The 20828-nt window shown below is 42.2% G+C and overlaps 1 protein-coding gene across 2 annotated transcripts in view; it reads right to left on the reverse strand.

Annotated features, from left to right (window-relative positions):
- Positions 1 to 9309: 9309 nt before the first annotated feature.
- The window catches only part of TPH2 (tryptophan hydroxylase 2), a 96384-nt gene continuing 84865 nt past the window's right edge, over positions 9310 to 20828 (reverse strand). Inside the window, exons 12-13 of one of the 2 annotated variants that reach the window (XM_084652299.1) lie at positions 9635 to 9707; positions 9317 to 9384 (exon numbers count right to left, since the gene is read on the reverse strand). In XM_084652299.1, coding sequence (XP_084508425.1) covers positions 9672 to 9707 — 36 coding nt within the window. In that variant the 3' untranslated portion in view covers positions 9317 to 9384; positions 9635 to 9671. Of the gene's footprint in view, positions 9385 to 9634; positions 9708 to 20828 lie in introns of both variants that reach the window. The other variant, XM_084652300.1, reaches the window with a different exon arrangement.

Below are 20828 nucleotides of genomic sequence, written 5' to 3' on the forward strand. Positions count from 1 at the left end.
ATTTAAAAAATACAATGGAAACTTTTTTATGAAAAAGGGTTCCATTTGAAATCCTGTGAAACAGAAACAACCCTGAAATGTCTAATATTTTTCCTGAAATCCAGTCTCCAGATTTGGACTAGCTCCAGAATGATGGCAGCAAATAAAACTGAACAAACAGGCTCCATCTTGACTAGTGACCTCTAAAAAACCCAGAGACTACAATCTCTCTCTAGGGATACACAAGGCTTTTGACAGCACTAAAAGCAACTACATGTCTTGTATTAAAATAGGTTGATGACAGGCAAAATAATATATACTGGGCCAAGTTATAACATATACAGGGACTGTGTTCAGTTGTAGTCCTTGCACTTTCCTGGATTCAAGGACTGCATCACTAGTCACACTAAAAAGAATACGACAGATAGCGGAAGTGAGTGCAAACTCCATACTGTATCAGCCAACAGTGCTGACCTGCCACAGGGGAGCACACCCAGTGCCCTGTGAAGAGGTATAGCAGCAGACACTCTCCCCTATGTATCTCATAGACTTTAAGGCCAGAAGGGGCCATCATGATTATCTATCAGGGAGCCCTGGGAGGCACTGCAAGCAACGCTGGAAGAATAAACTATAAAGAACCTGTTCTGAAGTTGTCTCTATTGAATCTATCATGGTGGAGGAATTATAGTGACCCCAGACAAACAATATCCTCTCCCTATCTCTTCTACATCCTTAGAGAATTTAATCAAGAATAACAAAATTTCTGTAAAGACAATGAGGAGTACTTGTGGCACCTTATAGACTAACAAATGTATAAGGTGCCACAAGTACTCCTCGTTGTTTTTGCTGATACAGACTAACACGGCTACCACTCTAAAACTTTCTATAGATTTTTAAACCATCTTGTAGAATTCTGAAGCTGAGATATAATTTCTCCTAAATTCTACCAATTGGCTTTTATACATTCTGTGGAAAGGAAACCATTCCCTATTAAATTTTATTCCTAAGGAAGCCTAAGAAACTTCTATAATTTTGATAGAATTCCCATTGGTTTAAACCCTCTGAAATTCTATCGGAAATAATCAAAAAGAAATCAATGAACTGTTTAGCAAATTCCCCTGGGAAAAAAAATACTTTCAACTCCATCTCCCCCATACCTACTCCCTCATGAATTAGTCTTTGATAAACTATAATTAAAATATATCTAAGGAAGTGTACATTTCCCCTTCACTCAGAAACACTGTTTGGCTTTTGCCCTGCAGAAAGGTTTAGCTTAATCCCCCATCCGAAGGCCCAACTGCTTAAACACAGAAATGAAAACAAACCCTGTCAGCCTTTAAACTGGATTTTTGATCTTCATTAACATAACCAGATCTTAAAATAATTACCGAATCAAAGAGGCAATGCAGAACTAAGCCTGTCTATAACTAAAGAACAACATAAAACCTGATTAAATGGAAAAAATGTATTTCAGCATTTTCTGAAGATCCACTTAATTGGACAGTTCTTACATTGTGACTGCGTATTTTCCTGCTGGGACAGCACAAACCTCTCCCGGGAGGGAATCACTTAAGGCTAGCAGCATTAAATGCTACCAACCGTTCTCACATCTACTGCTTATAACTCTACCATACTGTAACGTTACAAATCTGACAGGCAACTGGACTAACAACTTTCTTTCTATTCCTCATCATTACAGAAGAGATCAGACAAGGCACTCTTGTTGACAAGCCCTAGACTTGAACTTTTGTGAACGACAGACAGGGTGTTTTGGCCTCTGATCTCATTCATGGAACATGGAACGTTTTGGCTGCTTTAGGGTTTCAGTATGAAAGTTTTCTATAATCGCTTGCTAAGAAATATGTAGGAATTACCTGAATGTTGGCCAGACTGTTCAGAAATCAGTAGTTCTTTTCTATGCCCCCAAGAGGGAGCCTATTTTCAAAAGCCATATGGGCACATGCAGTAAATTAAACTAGAAGAGTACATCTGAAGTGTAAACACACAGAGAATTTCTTCACCTAGAGTGCAGGAATTTTGAAAGGGGACTAGAGTGCCATACCACTTTAGTGCCTGCTATTTCTGTGGCACTATACCCCTCTCTCTCCCTGATCCCAATAGCCCCCCAAACAGCCACAGCATCTCTCAGCTCCGCTTCGTGTCCTTCCTCTAAGGACCTGGCAGACACAAGAGTGGCCAATATGTCACTTGGTCAGTATCAGCTCTTTTGAATTAGTTTGGACACAATTCATTTAAACAAAATAAGGCTATTATAATGCACTTCAGTCATTCCCATCAAACATTGCAGCAAGTAAACACAGCTGAGGGTGGTGAAAATCTGATGGGTTTACTGCTTCGCAAGAGACATAATTAGAGAAAGGGCTCTTGGACAGTTTTACACAATACAACAGTTACTAGCCCCAGACAATTATATTTTTTACTCTGTCGGGGGACTGCATTGGTATCATCCAAAGCAGCATCTACCAGACAGCAGATCCCTGTAAGTGACAACAGAGAGAAGAATGTGAACAGAGCTCAAAATTACAGTGAACACAGAAGAGAGGTGTATTCACTATGTTCAGCTACTGCCCCCCACCTCACTCCTAACCATTAATAAAAATAAAATATTACCCTGCCACTGCAATCCAACACTCATTTGTTGTACCTCCCTCATTAGCCTGTGAACCTATAGAGTCCTCGAGGGGACTATTACAATGGGTGTGTCAGGAGACAGCTGCCCACAGAAGCCTGCTGTCTCTGGAGCTTGGCCATCACTAGGTCAGCTCTGGATGGTCAGGGATGGAACCCTAAGGCTGAGGGAGAAGAAAGCCATTCAGGGTATGTGTACATAGCCCGCAGCAGTGAGCCTCCAAGCCCGGGTCAACAGACTCATGCTCACAGGGCTCATGCTAAATACAGCTGTGTAGATGCTGCAGCTCAAGTTGGCACTTGGGCTCTTCGGCCTACAAGGGTGGGTTTCGGAGCCCAAGCCATGCTAGCACCACAGTTATCTTTAGTGCGGCAGCATGAGCCAGAGTCTGTCGACCCAAGGTCTGAGACTCGCTGCCGCTCTCTGTGATGGCGTACCCTAATTCACTTTACCAGCTGAGCCACAAGGTGCAGCCCCAGTCAGCCATAACTTGGGCCTGAGTGCTCACCACATCCTCAGGTCCACCTAATTCCCATGGAACTGGGCATCCAAATCACTTAGGTGTCATTGAAAATCTTACCCACTATATATATACAGGGGGGTAGGGGAAGCGGTCAACTGCATTAACATAATATTATATACATCAGCAATTTGGGGCCAGATTGTCAAAATTAGATGCAAATAATTGCATGCATAAATTTGCACAAGCCTTATTTATTAGTGTGTATTCCCAAGATGCATGCACAACTCATGTTTGTGTGTCTGTGTGTGCATCTGGCCAGGCAGACACCTAACTGTTCACACTTCAACTTGACAATCTAACCTTTAGTTTGTACCAGTTGTACTTTCTAAAAAAAAAATTAATAAGCTTCAGTTACGTCGTCTTATCAAGTATATGCTGTTGGTTTTATCCCTCTTGAAACCTTGGACAAAAATAAGCAATGAAAATCCTTCAGATAAATTCTTCGTATCAAAGCCTATTTAGTCTCATTTGCCACTGTCCTTTGTGGAGCTGCAGTTTCAGTGAAAGCAGCAGGTCTTGGTCTTGGGTTATAACAGATGGCCTCAATGATGTGACAGTAATAGCATCTGACGTGTTGTTTCAATGATCTCTTTAACTCTCCGAGAAGTATGCAAGCGTTACATACCATGTGTTGCTTCAGATTGTTATTTTTGGCATGCTTCTGTTGGCATATGTTACGGTAAACCATTCCCAACATATTACATTTTCATCATAAATTAAAAAAGAAAATCAAAGTCCATAGGCCTACCATTTATCTCTGTTCCCAAGGTAACTTTTATTTTTTGGGGGGCGGGGACAGGGGGCATAAGGACTAGCTCTACCAAAATAAAAACCCAAACGGTGTTATAAGGGTTTTGCTATGTTGTAGAAAGTGGCAAGAAGAATGGAGTCCTGGGGATGGTACAGAGACAAGCCGAATGAAATATTTATGGCTCTGCTCTCAGAGTATTTTGCAGCAACACATAATCTCAGTTCCCCACAACATGCATTAAAGGGTGACAGTCCACATGGTGCATTATGAATAGCACCTTGTGATTAGGTACAGAGACTAGCTGTGACATGCAGAAAATCAGAAGGGGACTACTGTTTTTTCAAGAGCTTTACTGCTAATTGCAGACTTAATTAATAGTTCCCCTTCAAGTCTGGGATAGATTTTAATTATTATTTTTTAAGAAATCTGTGATTTTACTCACTGCCAGATTTAATAAAATAGGATTTCAGGCAGTTCAGTGCTTTCAACTACAAGTAGCTAAATCTAGTTAAAGCAAAAACATCAATGATTTTCAATGAGTGCAAGTCATAGAAATGTCTTAGCATCATAAACTACTGTTGATTGCTTCTTTCACGACAAGCTGTAGCTAAATAGAAGACAGAAGATGGCAAGGAAACCCACCTAGATTTTTCTCCTCCTCAATTTGCAGTTACACCTCACACTAAAAAAATATTTCCTTTTAAATGCTTATCTATCTCCTCATACGATTATTTATGATGGTTGGTCTATAGCTACAATTTTCTGTTTATTCTGTAATGTAACTACACTCTGCAGAGGTACTCCACCAAAATTCCTTCAGACCCTTAGCTTGTACTTAAACTGATGTCCCTTTTCCTTGGGCTCAGCACCATCTCAAACAGCAATGTAGAAGCTATCATTCAAATGCTCTGTAGTCCTTTCAGAATTATATACGTACACTCCAGTGAAATCCCCTTCTTAACTGCTTCTTTTCCAGAGTATGTAGACTATATTTCATTACTCTACAGTGGTCTTTAAGAGGAGATATGTGGGGGGAAAACTACAGAACTGGGAGGCGGGGTGGGGGTGGAGTCACATTTTTGGCCAGTTTTGTTAAAAAGAAATGAAAACATAACAAAACCAACCATCCTTACCCACCTTCATTTTGAAGCATTGCCTTGAATTTTCCACTGTTTTACCCCAAGTGAAGAGGAGGTGACTGGAATCAGAGCCTAGCTACTCCTGGGTTTGCTAAAATAGTAGATGAGGGAAACTGAAAACTGAACTATTAACACCAGGAACTCTCAGGATAAGGACATTAAAAGAGTAATACCTACTAAAAAACTAAGAGAGAATTTTACTTCATCCTGGACATAGAGATAATGCAAGAGTCTCATGGCAACTGTTAACCAGAAAGGAGAATCCGATCAAGCCAGTGTGGAGAAGAGCAGCTGAATACAGCATCTGGAAGACCCAATGGAAAAAGATTAGGGAAGAAGCAGAGAGAGAAGAGCAAATGGGGTCATCTGCAAAAGCACCTGCCTGAGAAAGGAGCAGCTGTGAAGGAGACAGAGCAGTAAGTGGCTGAAGATAGCAGCAAATCAAGCTAAGAGCAGGAGTCCAATCTTGTAAAACTTATTAAGTGAACTGGGGAGAAAGAACAAGACTTTAACCCCCAATGAAATGCATTTTTAGAGGGGTAAAGTAGATAATGAATGTCGACATTTATACTCAAAGCATCTCAGATTCTTTTGAACATATTTATTCTCCAAAGTTTTCAGGAAAACAGAGAAGAGTAAAGCAGAATTTGGAAAAAATAACCTGGATAAGCAATTGCAGAGACTTACGATAAAATAGAGTGACATTGACAAGGAAAGATACAGCTGCAATAGAGGGTCCCTCTATGAATAAGTTTGAATATTACAAACTTAGCTCAACATTATCATTGCATACAAAACTCCACCAGAAGTCTATGTGTAAGTGACCAGCATTATCATAGGGAATACAGTACTATGTGTACCTATAAAGAGTTGCAATTCTCCAAATAAAATACTTTATTTCCTTTTGCAGTGTAATGGGCCTATTCTGTAGAAATATTACTTTTAATATCTTTAATTCATTCATTCACATATGGGGAAAATACATTGGATATCTATTGCGAACATACAAGAAGTTAGCATTCTTAGATAACGGGTTAGCAACAACTGTATCTCCTCCAACTCAAGTTGAATTGCTGAACCATCAGCTCCTCTCTCTGCCTCCTCACCCACACCCCGCAAACCACTAGGAGCTGAACTCCTGGATTTCCAGTCCATTTAACCAAATGAATTTGCATTTATTACTATCTAAATCTACATCCATTCCTGTAGACTTTCACCATTGTGTGGTAACTTTCCCTACTCCTTGACTGTACTGCCCACTCTGCATTCATCATTTTCTTTGTTTTAGAGTTTAATCCTAGGGGAATTCTGCACCACTGCACATGTGCAGAATTTATGTTCCCCGCAGATTTCTTTGCTTCCTCACTGAAAAATGACTTTCTGAAGGGGAAGCAAAGGAAAGCCACAAGTGCGATCATGTGACCCTCCCCAGTAGTATGTTTTGGGTGCCCAGGGCAGCCAGCAGAGAGGTAAATCACTGTGGAGGTGGAACTGGAGAAGAGCCGGCTGGTGGATCCTAATCTGTGCCAGGGTCAGTTGCTAGTCCCAGCTGGGCTGGGGAAGAACAGGACTTCCTCTTCCCCGGCACACCATCCGGGGCTGTGTCAGACCCACCTGCCGATTTCTCCCCCTGCTGTAGGAAGCCCTGCAAACTCCCCAGCCCCACACAAACACTTCCTGCACCCATCGCTCCTCAGCTGTAGGGGAAGGGATCACTGTACAGGAAGCTGCTCCCCCATCTGCCCAACTCTCGTGCATCCAGACCTCCTCATACCCAGACCCTCCCAACAAGCCTCACTCCCCCCACACCCAGAACCCCCAACAAGCCCCATTCCCTCTGCACCTGGACCACCCCAACAAGCCATCCACACCCAGATCCCCACCCAACTGAGCCCCAACCAGCTGCACCTGGATCCCCACCCCACTGAGACCCACTCCCCCAGCATCTGGACCCCCATACTGAGCTCCCCACACCCAGATCCTCCTGCCAAGCTCTATTCCCATCACACCTAGACCCCCAACCACCTTCACCTGGACCCCCTGCAGAGTCCCATTTCCATTGCACCCAGAACCCACCAACATGGTCCTGTGCATCCAGATCCCCCCTGCACCCGGATCCCCCACTGAGCCACCCACACCCAGACTGCCCGACACAGAACCCTCTCAACCCACACCTGATCCCCTCACACTAAGCCCCTCCACACTTGGATCCTGCCTTGCTGAGCTTGCCTGCCTGCACCTGGTGCACCTGGCACAGAGGGGCAGGGCCCTGCGGTGTTTCTGGGGCAGGTCTGGTCCTTTCACTGTGACAGGGTTGGGTGCAGCCTCACCGCTGGGTCCACGTCCCAGGATGAGGGAGCTGCACAGTAATCTCCCATCTCTGTGTAGCCAGTGGCCTGTGCTCCCCAATGCCATGTTGGAGCCTCCACATTTATTTGACAAATAAAATTTGCAGAATTTTAAAATATTGTGTGCAGAATTTTTATTTTTTTTGGCACAGAATGCCTTCAGTAGTAAGAGTTTTACTGGAAATACTCCTCACCACCCATAACTCACTTAAATCCTCTATTCTAAATTTCAGATAGTGCTCAGGAATGTTTTTAAACTCTATGCCCTACTCACCCACAAGCAAAAGCAAAAAGCCAAATAATGCCAGGTGTTTCTTAATGCAATACACTCTGTACCCCCTTAACTTTTCAAGGGTATCAAAAAAGAAGATCAAACTCACTGAGTAGAGAAGGCCAAATGCCATTTTTTTAACTATGGTCTGTAAAATTTAAAATCATACACCCCTTCAATCCACAGCTGTTCTCCCATTGACATCAGTGGGAAGACTTACACAAAAATTAAGGGTAGAACATGTCCTTTATGTAGTAACTAACCATTTGTTTTATTTGTTCAGCACATTATTGTTCCAATCTACTTCTCCCTGTGAGAACATTGTCATCTTTAGGACCACCACTGTTTCTGTTCCCCCTTACTCTTCCTTCCCCATCCTTTCTTTGTTTTTCCCTCTTCCCTTTCTTTGTGTATCTTCTCTGCTCTTTCCTCTGCATTTTCTTCTTTGCAGCAACTCCCTGTTCTCATGCCCCCTGGCTTCACTTCCACTTCTTCCCCATTCCTTCTGATAAAATGATCAGTAATGAAATATTTCAGAGTAGCAGCCATGTTAGTGTGTATTCGCAAAAAGAAAAGGAGTACTTGTGGCACCTTAGAGACTAACCAATTTATTTGAGCATAAGCTTTCGTGAGCTACAGCTCACTTCACCGGATGCATTCAGTGGAAAATACAGTGGGGAGATTTATATACACAGAGAACATGAAACAATGGGTGATATCATACATACTGTAAGGAGAGTGATCACTTAAGATAAGCTATTACCAGCAAGAGAGCGGGGGGGGGGGAGGGAGAAAACCTTTTGTAGTGATAATCAAAGTGGGCCATTTTCAGCAGTTGACAAGAACATCTGAGGAACAATGAGGGGTGGGGGTGGGAATAAACATGGGGAAATAGTTTTACTTTGTGTAATGACCCATCCACTCCCAGTCTCTATTCAAGCCTAAGTTAACTGTATCCAGTTTGCAAATTAATTCCAATTCAGCAGTTTCTCGTTGGAGTCTGTTTTTGAAGTCTTTTTGTTGTAATATTGCGACTTTTAGGTCTGTAATCGAGTGACCAGAGAGATTGAAGTGTTCTCCGACTGGTTTATGAATGTTATAATTCTTGACATCTGATTTGTGTCCATTTATCCTTTTACATAGAGACTGTCCAGTTTGACCAATGTACATGACAGAGGGGCATTGCTGGTACATGATGGCATATATCACATTGGTAGATGTGCAGGTGAACGAGCCTCTGATAGTGTGGCTGATGTGATTGAAATAGTTATGGTGGCACTGAAGTGTCATCAGTGGACGTCAGAGTAGACACTCCAGTGGGAATAACGAGGTTGAAGATTTTCACATCTCTGAGTCGTTGTTTCAGGCTGTCTACAGACTCAGGCAGACACCACTGCATCAGTTACACTCAGTTCATATTTCCAAAGTTTTCTTCACAAGCATGAAAGCTGAAAACTTATTCTTTTTTTTTTAAAAAAAAAAAAGCTTAAATGCTGTAAAACAATATAAGCTTAAATGCTGCACAATCTGAATCAGTCATGTTGGCCTCATAAATCCAGCAGGCAGAATCTGATCAAAAGCTAGGTACATGACCCCCCCATTATCAAGCATCTGAAATTTCTCTCAAGAAATATAGAACTTTTCCAAACGCAGCTCAGATTCCTGTTCCCCCTCTTTAGGAGTTGTGTTAATTTAAGGGACAGTTCTACTCTGAACACCGACTCTGCAAAAAAAAAAAAAAAAGGTCACATGACGGTCCATATTTATTGTTTCTCAGTGACTTCCAGATCAACCCTGTTCAGTTTACAAGTGAAGAGATGTTGTTTCTTTTTCCCAGCTGCCTGTCCTGAGAACTCTATCTGGAATCTAAAGCTCCAGAAAGGCTTTTTTTATTATTAATTATTATTATTCCCCAGCTCAGGAATTGCCAGCAATAAGGGTCTGAAAGGTATTCAACAGTTCTAGTGATCTACCTGTCTTAGATAGGTCTGTTGTGTCCATCCACCCAGACTACAATCCAGCCTCCTCCTCCATAGCTGTGGGTCTCTATAGGAGCAAAGAGTGATGTCATATTATTTTAGTCAGTAAAATAAGCAAATATGACACAGGAAATTTGGAGGGTTTTTTTCAGTAAAAAGGTGCCATTTTTGCACAGTCATTTTTCAGAGCGGAGCTGCACTTTATGCCTGCATCGATAATCCATAATAATGGGAATATTTTGATACCAGCACAGACTGCTACTGCCATAGGGCTACTAAACATGCTCCCTGAGCCATCTGGTTATATGAGCACTATGGGCCCTGTTGCCTTCACAGATTTATAGCTCCCTGTTCTGTTCATCAGAGCAGTAAGACACACTCACCTGCCTCACCTCTTTGTTCACAGGCTGGATTCAGCCAACCTCTACAGTACTGCACTAATAGAGTGGCCCCAGTTTGAAAAGTTTCCTTTTACTGGTAGGGTAAGATATTACTGATTCTAGCACAGGTCTCTGTCATAGTTCAAGGCAACTGGACCTGTATTCCCCCTATATGGCCCACCAAGAGCACCCACTCTAGGCTCCAGGCTCCCCAGGCTTCTTGAGAGGAGACCTTCATCTCTCTCTCTTCTGACCAGGGCATTTCCAGGCTGAACAGTTCCCTGCCTACACAGTGTTATTCCCCAAAAGACAGACTGCCTGAGCAGGCCTGCTTCGCTTCTCTCCTCAGATAGTGTAATTGCCACTGTTACGTTACCACACAGCCCCTTCTAAGCAAGCACTTTTATTCTTAAGATAAAAAGCGTTACAGAGAAAACATATTAAAAACAATAAAAACCTATGAGCATGCTAATACGCTTACCAGAGATCACCACCTAACTCTAACATGGGCTCTGGCTGGTGATCAGTCCTTCCAACACTACACAGGGGTTTTTCCTGTGGTCACAAGTTCATCACTGATTCTGCTCAGAATAAGCACCCCAAGTGTTATGTGTCCTGAGTGGGCCAGAGACCCTCCAATCCCTCCCTAAGGACTGGGGCCCCCCTTGGGCCAGAGCTCCTGCCCATTTGCTGGACCACGAAGACAACTTTGAGTTAGTTTGAACTCAAGCTATTTAACCAAAAATCTTTTCTTTGTCTGTTGGTCCCTGGAGAATCCAGTTTGAACCCCAGTACATAACAGCCTCTCTCCAGGTAGTGATTGCTCTCTGGAGCTATTACAACTGGAATTTGCTGAACCATCCCCCATTGTTCTTAGTTCCTGGAGGGCTGTGGTCCCCTCTCCCCTCATTGGAAAAACAGTCCTTCAATACCACATAAATATTTGCATGTTTAATACGATGAACTCCTAAAATACTTAAACTTAATTCAATAAGGTTTGTCCACGACATTGTCATTCCTGTCACAGTCCCCATTATAACACTATAACCTGGTGATACATATCCTACTGGCTACAAGGTAAAACAAAAACTTTAGCTGCTCCACAGTACTAAGGCTGCCATTTGTGTGCACGCAGGGTTCCCGTCTGAGCAGCACTGAGTTGTGCCGGTCTCACAGGAATTCCTCTCAGAACAGTTACTACTTTATTTAATTGGGGAAGGGACATGTTCTGTTGTGCAGGAGCCAAAATGACTTTTTTCCATTTACATCTGGCCAGCAGTTTGCAATACTACTGTCCCTGATCTTGATCACCTCTCGATTGTCCTACTTGTCACATGCTCTACATAGGGCTTTGCCTTGGATTCATCTGAGGCTGGTGCAGAATGCAACAGTCATTTGTTATGTGGGCTTTCCTGCTGTGAGCACATGCCCTTGCGGATCTCAGAGACAAGGTGTTAGCCTTGACCTATAATTATCTAAAGGGCTTGGGAGTGCTTCCCAGTGTGGGGAGACAGACACGCACTAGCTCTGTTCAAGTCAGTGCATTAAAAAGAGCAGTGTGGCTTTGGCAGCACAGACAGTGGCTCAGGCTAGCTGCTGAAGTATGTACCCAGCAGGTCAGGTGGGCTTGGGTGGCTAGTCAGAGCCACCACCCATGCTGCCATGAGCACACTGCTATTTTTCATGTGCTAGCTCAAGCCGAGCTAGCATTTGTCTGTCTACCCACCTTCTCAGCTTTTGTATAGACACACCATCAGAGAAGGAGCTGCTGACAAGTTTGCTGTGATGGGCTCTAGACCTTGAAATTTATTACCTTAGTCCAAAATAGCCTGAACTTTGACCTTCCCAGGCATGCTGTAAAAGCTCTCTACTCCCCTGGGCTGGGCACACTGGAAGCAATAAAGGCTGGGATTTGCAGGTAGGGTGAGTTATTTTTGGATGATATAGTTGGGGATTGGTCCTGCTTTGAGCAGGGGATTGGACTAGATGACCTCCTGAGGTCCCGTCCAACCCTGATATTCTATGATTCTATGATTGTTTGCTTCCAATTTGTTATTCTTTAGTTAGCATTTCCTGGCTTTAAGGAAAGAGGACATTGCTGGTTGAATTGTTTCATTACTGGGCTGTTGAATATGTGCCACAGGCAGCAAGAGTGCTGGGTAGTCACTTTTCTTTACGAGGGGGGAAGTGGAGGGAGGAGAAGAGAAAAGAGAGATCTGTATCATCAACTGAAATAATTAAATAAAGGTAAAGACCCTGTCTGGACAGCCAGCCAGCTTTTCTCAGGGGACCATGTGAGCCCTACAGATTTTATTTACAAATAACTAAGGACCTGATATTTTGACAGCAAACTGCCTACATAGTTCACAAGAAATGCCCAAATGACCCAAGCTGTAAAAACAACTCAACTGTAGTTGGAATTTGATTCATTTTCCTTTGGGCAGCACATCAACATTTTAGGAACCCTTTACCTGATTTATGCTCAAATAGCCTAATGCATCTGCCACCAAAGTTTGACACAGCCATTTCCTTGCAGACTCCAAGGCCTGAGGATATCAAGTGAATTTTGGTAGTTTTATTCCTCAAGAGGGAAAATTAAAAGCTATTCACCTAGAACCAAATTAACCCTTATCTTGTTTGGATATAAAATGTATGGTTGGGGCTATGATCTTGATCCCGCTAGGATGATACAGTGGAACATTTCAAGCACAATTCATGGTAGAAGTCTTTGTTCCATCCTATACTATTGTCACTTATGCATGCAGTGAGGGAGAATGAATCATAGATGTTTATTATATTTAACCTTGAACTACAGGTAAAATATGCCCAAGAGTACCGGGGTTGAGATAAATCTGTGAACTACACGCGTAATAGAAGGTTTCAGAGTAGCAGCCGTGTTAGTCTGTATTCGCAAAAAGAACAGGAGTACTTGTGGCACCTTAGAGACTAACAAATTTATTAGAGCATAAGCTTTTGTGGGCTACAGCCCACTTCACTGGATGCATAGAATGGAACATACAGTAAGAAGAAATATATATACATACAGATAAGTTGGAAGTTGCCATACAAACTGTCAGAGGCTAATTAGTTAAGATGAGCTATTAGCAGCAGGAGAAAAAAAACTTTTGTAGTGATAATCAAGATGGCCCATTTAGACACATTTGGGGACAATGTATATCTCCAAGTCAGCGGCACTGCTATGGGAACCCACATGGCCCCACAGTATGCCAACATTTTTATGGCTGACTTAGAACAACGCTTCCTCAGCTCTCGTCCCCTAACACTCCTACTCTACTTGCGGTACTTTGATGACATCATCATCTGGACCCATGGAAAAGAGGCTCTTGAGGAATTCCACCATGATTTCAACGATTTCCATCCCACCATCAACCCAGCCTAGACCAATCCACACAAGCGGTCCATTTCCTGGACACTACTGTACTAATAAGTGATGGTCACATAAACGCCACCCTATACCGGAAACCTACTGACAGCTATACTTACCTACATGCCCCCAGCTTCCATCCAGGACACACCACACGATCCATTGTCTACAGCCAAGCTCTAAAATACAACCGCATTTGCTCCAATTCCTCAGACAGAGACAAACACCTACAGGATCTCTACCAAGCTTTCTTAAAACTACAATACCCACCTGGTGAAGTGAAAAAACAGGTTGACAGAGCCAGAAGAGTACCCAGAAGTCACCTACTATAGGACAGGCCCAACAAAGAAAATAACAGAACGCCATTAGCTGTCACCTTCAGCCCCCAACTAAACCTCCCCAGGGCATCATCAAAGATTTACAACCTACTCTGAAAAATGATCCCTCACTCTCATAGATCTTGGGAGACAGACCAGTCCTCGCTTACAGACAGCACCCCAACCTGAAGCAAATACTCTCCAGCAACCACACAACAAAAACATTAACTCAGGAACCTATCCTTGCAACAAAGCCCGATGCCAACTCTGTCCACATATTTATTCAAGTGACACCATCATAGGACCTAATCAGATTAGCCACACTATCAGGGGCTCATTCACCTGCACATCTACCAATGTGATATATGCCATCATGTACCAGCAATGCCCCTCTGCCATGTACATTGGCCAAGCCGGACAGTCTCTACGCAAAAGAATAAATGGACACAAATCTGACATCAGGAATCATAACATTCAAAAACCAGTCGGAGAACACTTCAACCTTTCTGGCCACTCAGTAAAAGATTTAAGGGTGGCAATTTTGCAACAGAAAAGCTTCAAAAACAGACTCCAATGAGAAACTGCTGAGCTTGAATGAATATGCAAACTAGATACCATTAACTTGGGTTTGAATAGAGACTGGGAGTGGCTGGGTCATTATACATATTGAATCTATTTCCCTAAAGTTAAGTATCCTCACACCTTCTTGTCCACTGTCTAAATGGGCCATCTTGATTATCACTACAAAAGTTTTTTTCTCCTGCTGATAATAGCTCATCTTAACTAATTAGCCTCTCACAGTTTGTATGGCAACTTCCAACTTATCTGTATGTATATATATTTCTTCTTATTATATGTTCCATTCTCTGCATCCAATGAAGTGGGCTGTAGCCCACAAAAGCTTATGCTCTAATAAATTTGTTAGTCTCTAAGGTGCCACAAGTACTCCTGTTCTTTTTATGCATAATAGAAGAACAGGATGAACACATGTAGATGTATGTATACACACACACAAAACATCAAAAGCAATTTCTTTCAAATAGGAATGATAATTTGTCGATAGTGTATCTACAATCACTAGAAGTTCAGCCAACCACTCTTTTTTTCTTTTTGAGCCAGAAGACCAATTCTGGGCCAAATCCTTGAGTTCACCCAAGCTCTGTATGATGTGGGCCATGGGGGAGGAATACAAAGGTGACTGTTTGCTATCTTTGTGATTCCTTGAGCTATGAGGCAGCCAGTGCAAGCTATAGGAACCCAAGGGTTCTGCTAAACTGTTTATTCTGGTAAAAGCTCCCAATACTCTGGTCCCCTTCCCAAAGCCACACTCCTGGTATGCCCTCCACCCTACCGCATACACAAGGTTTGAAGGTGCTGGAGATATCTAGTGTAAAACTAGTTCAAGCAGCTTTATGCTGTCTGGGAGTTCCCCTACACATAGGGAACTCACAGCTTCCCTAGAGCAGTGTAAAGGGGTCAGAGCAGAAACCAGCGTCTGACTTGAGGGTTTATCTTCTGACAAAGAAAATTTGTCTTTTCTGATCATTCTCATTAATGAGAGGATCCACAGAGGGCTATCAGGCTGCAAGGTAGTTTAGAATAACCAGGAATCCTTGCATTATTTCTCAATCTCTTTTACCACCTCAAACAATTTTGAGACAGTATCCCCATTTCTCCCCACCACACATACTCAATTCTGAGATGTGGTTTCCAAATCCTGAGACCACCTCCCCTCACGACTGCTATAGTCAGTGATATTTCCCTAACTCACTGACTGTTAGGTTCTATCCCAATGTGCATCTCAGGGTAGCCATGGAAAATGCCTTCAAGTTCAAATATCCCCAGCAACAAGCTACCATCACAAAGCCTAAATGAAAGAATAGAGTACGCTTTTCTTCAGAGACATATAGCTCTGTGTGTGTGTGTGTGTTTCTCTGAGTCCACTTAAGGGAGATTAAGTGAGATCTTAATCTGAGTCTGGAAGCTCATTCAGATACATACTAAATGAAAAAGGTGCATTGCAAAAGAAAACATTAACCAGACACTATTATTCATCCTACTTTCACAAACTGTACAGGGTCTGCAACATCATCTAACTCTGTTTTAGAAGGCCATGAGAATGCTTTTTCTGTTACTATTATGAACCATGTCACTTTAGGAACTGTCTCGCAAAGGAATACCCTGAATTACTTGCACATGGTATCAGTGCATCTGAAAGACTGATCAGCCCGTGGTACAACTGCCACAAATTCAGTACCTGACATGCAGAACGTTCTAACGTAGCACATTAGGCAAATATTTTATTGTCTTTGTGTTAAAAGAGTGAGCTGTAGCCTTGGTTCTTACCCGCAGGAGTTACATATGTGCATCAAGAGGGCTGGTATTGCTCATTATTGTCAGTGGTTTTCTTGGGTCAATAACTTCACCCTTAATGGAGTACATGTATTTTTTCTCGAGGATATAAAAAGAATGTCTATCTATCTAAGTACTTACCTGGTCCCCATCACCATAGTATCTGTGCTTTAATTACAGTGTTATTAATGGTTATCCATCCTCTGCTAAGTAAAGTAATCCTGATTATCCCTGTTAATCAATTAATCAATTTTTGGACAAATGAACTGAGCTTCTCCTTGCACTAGGACAAGTAATTGTAATTATGAGATGTGATCAGCTATTGAAATAATATAATAAATGAAATAAAAAACAAGGAAGCTGCATCTGGCAAAGAAGCAAAGTTTTAAATATCTATAAAAAGACTGTCATAACACAGAGTCGTGTATTTTTTAAGTCCAGTTAGCGTTTGTCTAAAGTCATTAGCTATAGCTTATCAGTTATCATTCTTCCGAGGAATAATGAGTGAACGAATCTAATGTAGTTGATATAAAGGTCCCTTGCTGAAGCCATCGTCCATCTGTCCATGTAAGCGCTGAGCAAAATGGATTGCATTTGCAGCAAGGTCACAGTGTATCAAAGGAGAAACATCAAAAGCCAGAGATAGTATAAGGAGCTAAGAAAACACATTTAGTTAGTAACTCACCACAAGCCTTATACACTTCAAGGCATCCAGTAGTCAATATGGCTTAGTTATGTAATAGCAACTCTGCTTCCTGCTTGAGAACCCCACATGCAACTTTATAGAACCTTGGGATGGAATTAAAGCTAGGAGACCATGGAAATATCTGTTGGGAAAATAAGCTAGCCTTTTTTTGTTTTAAATTAAACACATATACATACCAATCAATAAAAGCTCAACAGCCTCACCGTACCTGGGAGCTGAATTAAGACAAACAGGTCATTTGAACAAAGGAGACAACAAGGACAATGAGAAATCATCTAATAGAATCAAAGCTTAGTTGAAAAGCAGTCTAGGAGATCTGAGCAATGCTTGGTTCCAAGCATTACCATTCCTGGGGATGGGATATGTCACTGTCGGTGAATGGCATGTGGGAACTTTATGCAGTGAGGCAAGTGAGTGAAAGTACATGTGCTGACTGCTGGGTCTATCACAAAACATTTTTCAAACAGAGAAGAGAAACAAAAGTCCTCCCTGCAGTTGCAAAGATGAAGCCAACTTTTAAAAGAGAAACACAAATTATCATTCACTCTGTGCTGTAGTGCCCCAAGCAACAGCAAATAAAGATGCCATAGGGAATAACAACATAAGTGCTGCCTAAAACAACTACTTACATGGGGGGGTGGGGTGAGTTATAGTGCCCCCACTGGCCGGAACTGAAGCGTAAGCCTTCTTGAATTTAAACTGCTGTAAAGGGAAGTGAATGAAATGTCCTCCTGCACTGACAAAGTGGGGAATAGTCACTGATGGGAAAAAATATCAATTGTTTTTTTTCCCTTTGCTCTCCCTCAGACTCGAGACTGGCTGGCCAGAGTGTCTGTTGAACCCAGTATCCACGGGGCACAGCAGAAGTGAGTACACCACAAAGGAGGAAGTTGTGTATCCCTGATTGTAGGCATATTTCAGCGCAGACTTGGGGGTCATTGTAATGTACACCAGTTGGCTATGACCCCCACGGGGCCAGCTAACAGCCAAGAATCACCAGACCCCAGAAATTCTCTGCCCTGGACCCACCCACTGTTCTACATACCCTCTATATCAAAGCCTTTGAATGGGGTACTGTAAGAACTGGCTACATTTGGTCTACATGAGATCTTCCCTGTGCAGTGTGAAGAGATGCTCCTGCTGCCAATGTATGATTTCTGACAAACTGTCAGAACAGACATTTTTTGTTAAACTGCTACTTTGGTTCTCTCTGTCTCTTCTCTTTTAGGCGCGCTGTTGATCTTGAAGGCAAAAGTCCTTTGTAGCTTTCTCTTTCCTTTGTATGATACTTTATAGAAATGAAGCATTTAAAAATAAATTTTGCCCAGAAATGTACTTGCGGGGCTCCCATTCAAGTCAACGGCAGTTGTGTACATGCATCAGAGAGCCACGGTAGCAGTGTGTAATCATTTTGCTGCTGTCTGTACCTTACATTTTCCTGTTTCTAAAGCCACTAACTGTGTAGTATTCATATCATCTTGGCCCCTGCAATCCCCAACGTTTCACTTTGCGCAAGATCTTGGATCTCAGCGGCTCTGTTGGCTTTGTTGTTGATGTCAATTTAAATTGCTGTCAGGCTAAGTGCAACTTCAGGATCATCTTTAAGCTTATTTTTTTTATGGTGAGCCTAAATCAGGTCTGCCATGAACAGCCAGACTCATCGGAACATAGGGGATGGGGACCTTGGAAAGTAGATGACTGGCAGGGATGTCCCCTATTTATCTTTTAAGTGTTTATATAGTTTATCATTTAATATAACACTCAAAAGACTCTAGCTGTGCACATAGCTGGCATTGTTAGCATATGTTCTTATTGCTATTTCCCTCATCTTCCTTCCCCTTACTCTTTCTATTGGTTTTTATAGCCACTGGTGTGTCTTAATTTAAACTGTAAAGTTTTCTGGGAAAGGGCTATCATTTTACTATGGGTTTGTACAGCACCATGTATAATGTGGTAATACAAATAATAAATATCAAGTCCTATTTTTCCCCCTCATGCAAGCAATATGAGGGCACTGATTTCCAGTAACAATATATGTAAGCCACTGGAGCAGGCTCACAAACATTTTCCAAATAAAACCTGAAATTCTTAATAATCTGGGTGATATCTATCTATGCTCAATAAAGTCAGTAGTCATACAGAATCAGGATATCATTCATTCTTGCCAAGCAGCCTAAGCACTGTGTACTACAGCCCTTTAGGAGAAGCATCCACTTTCCCTTGGAGTTTGTGTTGTCAGCTCATCTGAAACATTTGATGAAGGAACTCAACCAGGAAGCATTTTGTGATTTCCTTTCACAGACTAGGTGGAGATAGCATTAAACTGTAAATAGAGACTGAAAACTGAGACCTCCCGTCCACACTTTCCCCTTTGGGTCTATCTTCTCAAGGCTGGGTCAGTTCTCTGTTCTGCTCTATCTGGAAATCTAGTTTAATTTACCAAAGTGCTACAATAAAGCATTTGGAAGATAAAATTTTCCTCATTTTCCCTTCCTCCAGCCTTTACCAGCAAAGATTTATATAGCTATTTTTATTCTTCTCATCCATCGCAGCCATCCCTGTTTATGAAATGTAATAGATAGATAATTGCACTATTGCACTACAAAACAAGGAGCTGAATATGAAACAGGACTCAGAAATGGAAACCTTGTCAGTTAGATTGTTAGTGAATCATCATATGAAACAAAGTGTTCACTTTTTGTTCAGTCCATTAGCTACAAAGATGGAAGAATTGCCCTCCCAACACATAATATTCCAATTTCCTATATTCACTTACCACTTCCCTTTTTCTTTCTGCACATCAAGGACATTTACATTCTAGGCTTAATTTACTCTCTCTGACCAGGTTTTCATTTGAAACTCAGACAAACCTGAGCACTCTATGAAATGGAGCACTAAGAGTGCAACAGCTTTTACATAATGTTTGTGAATACCGAGCTCTCTCTCCTTTGTAAGTGAGGTTACGCCAGGGAAAACCCACAGTATCATACGGTATCCCCTGTGCCTGTTCCATTGTTCCGATTCTCCTGAGTTTTACAGTGTGTACATACCATGGCTGTACGCACAGTGACTATGCCTCATTAAAACATTCAGTCTTTGTCAAAAGGCACTATACCGGAGTATCTGAGAATACCACACTTTTCTCTTATACTTAGAAGAGCCCTGTGGGAACTGTTGACTTAATGGCTTCTAGTACTAGTCTTCCTAAGTAAGCTACTTAACCCATTCCATCTTTAAAATAAGGGTTAAGAATAGTATGTTGACACAGCTGAGATCCCTAAACGTGGATCTGTTACTTCCTGAACCCCGTGAGAGAACTGGAGAGATGATGGTATTGGCCCCAGAGGAGGAAGATTGGTATATACTCTTACTGGATTATTTAGAATTGCTAAAATCCTGGTTTCTAGTGGATTATTTGGCCAGCAAGTTGCTCTGAAATGGGCATAGGTGCTGGAACTAGGGGTGCTGCTACAACCTCTGGCCTTCAAGGGGTTTCCATTATATCCAGGGTTTACAGTTTGGTTCAATGGCTCTCAGCATCCCCACTATAAAAATTGTTCCAGCACCCCTAGAAGTGGGTGCAAGTTCCTGTCCTTACAGAGGCCCTATCATCCAGACCTGATACAGAAAAGGATGTCACTGAGAGCAGACCTGGGTTTTTTCAAGCAGAAGCATCCTTGGTAAGAAGGATGGGTTTCAAGTAGGAACATCTGGTTTGTCATGAAGCTGCATGTTAAAAGCCTCCTACCTTAAATACATATGCACCTAACCCACCCACACAAAAACTTGATTATAGAAAGAGCTCTGCTGTGAAGCGCAAGTCACAGAAGGAAACCAAATAGCAGTTATTTGAGGTTGCAGAAGCCTCAGTGAATGAGAGTGGGTGTTCCATTCTGAGACCGAAGTGGTTTTCTAATGTTGCTCCTTGTTATACAATATAGTCAGGACATAATGTTCTCTTACTTCACTGTGTGCCCAAAAACTTCCTCACTCAGCTGTATTAACTGCGCTGATCAACTCTTGCAGAAATCAACTGGCTCTTTGAGAC

The sequence above is a fragment of the Lepidochelys olivacea genome, assembly GCF_965140295.1.
Source record: "Lepidochelys olivacea isolate rLepOli2 genome assembly, chromosome: 1".
NCBI lineage: Eukaryota > Metazoa > Chordata > Testudines > Cheloniidae > Lepidochelys > Lepidochelys olivacea.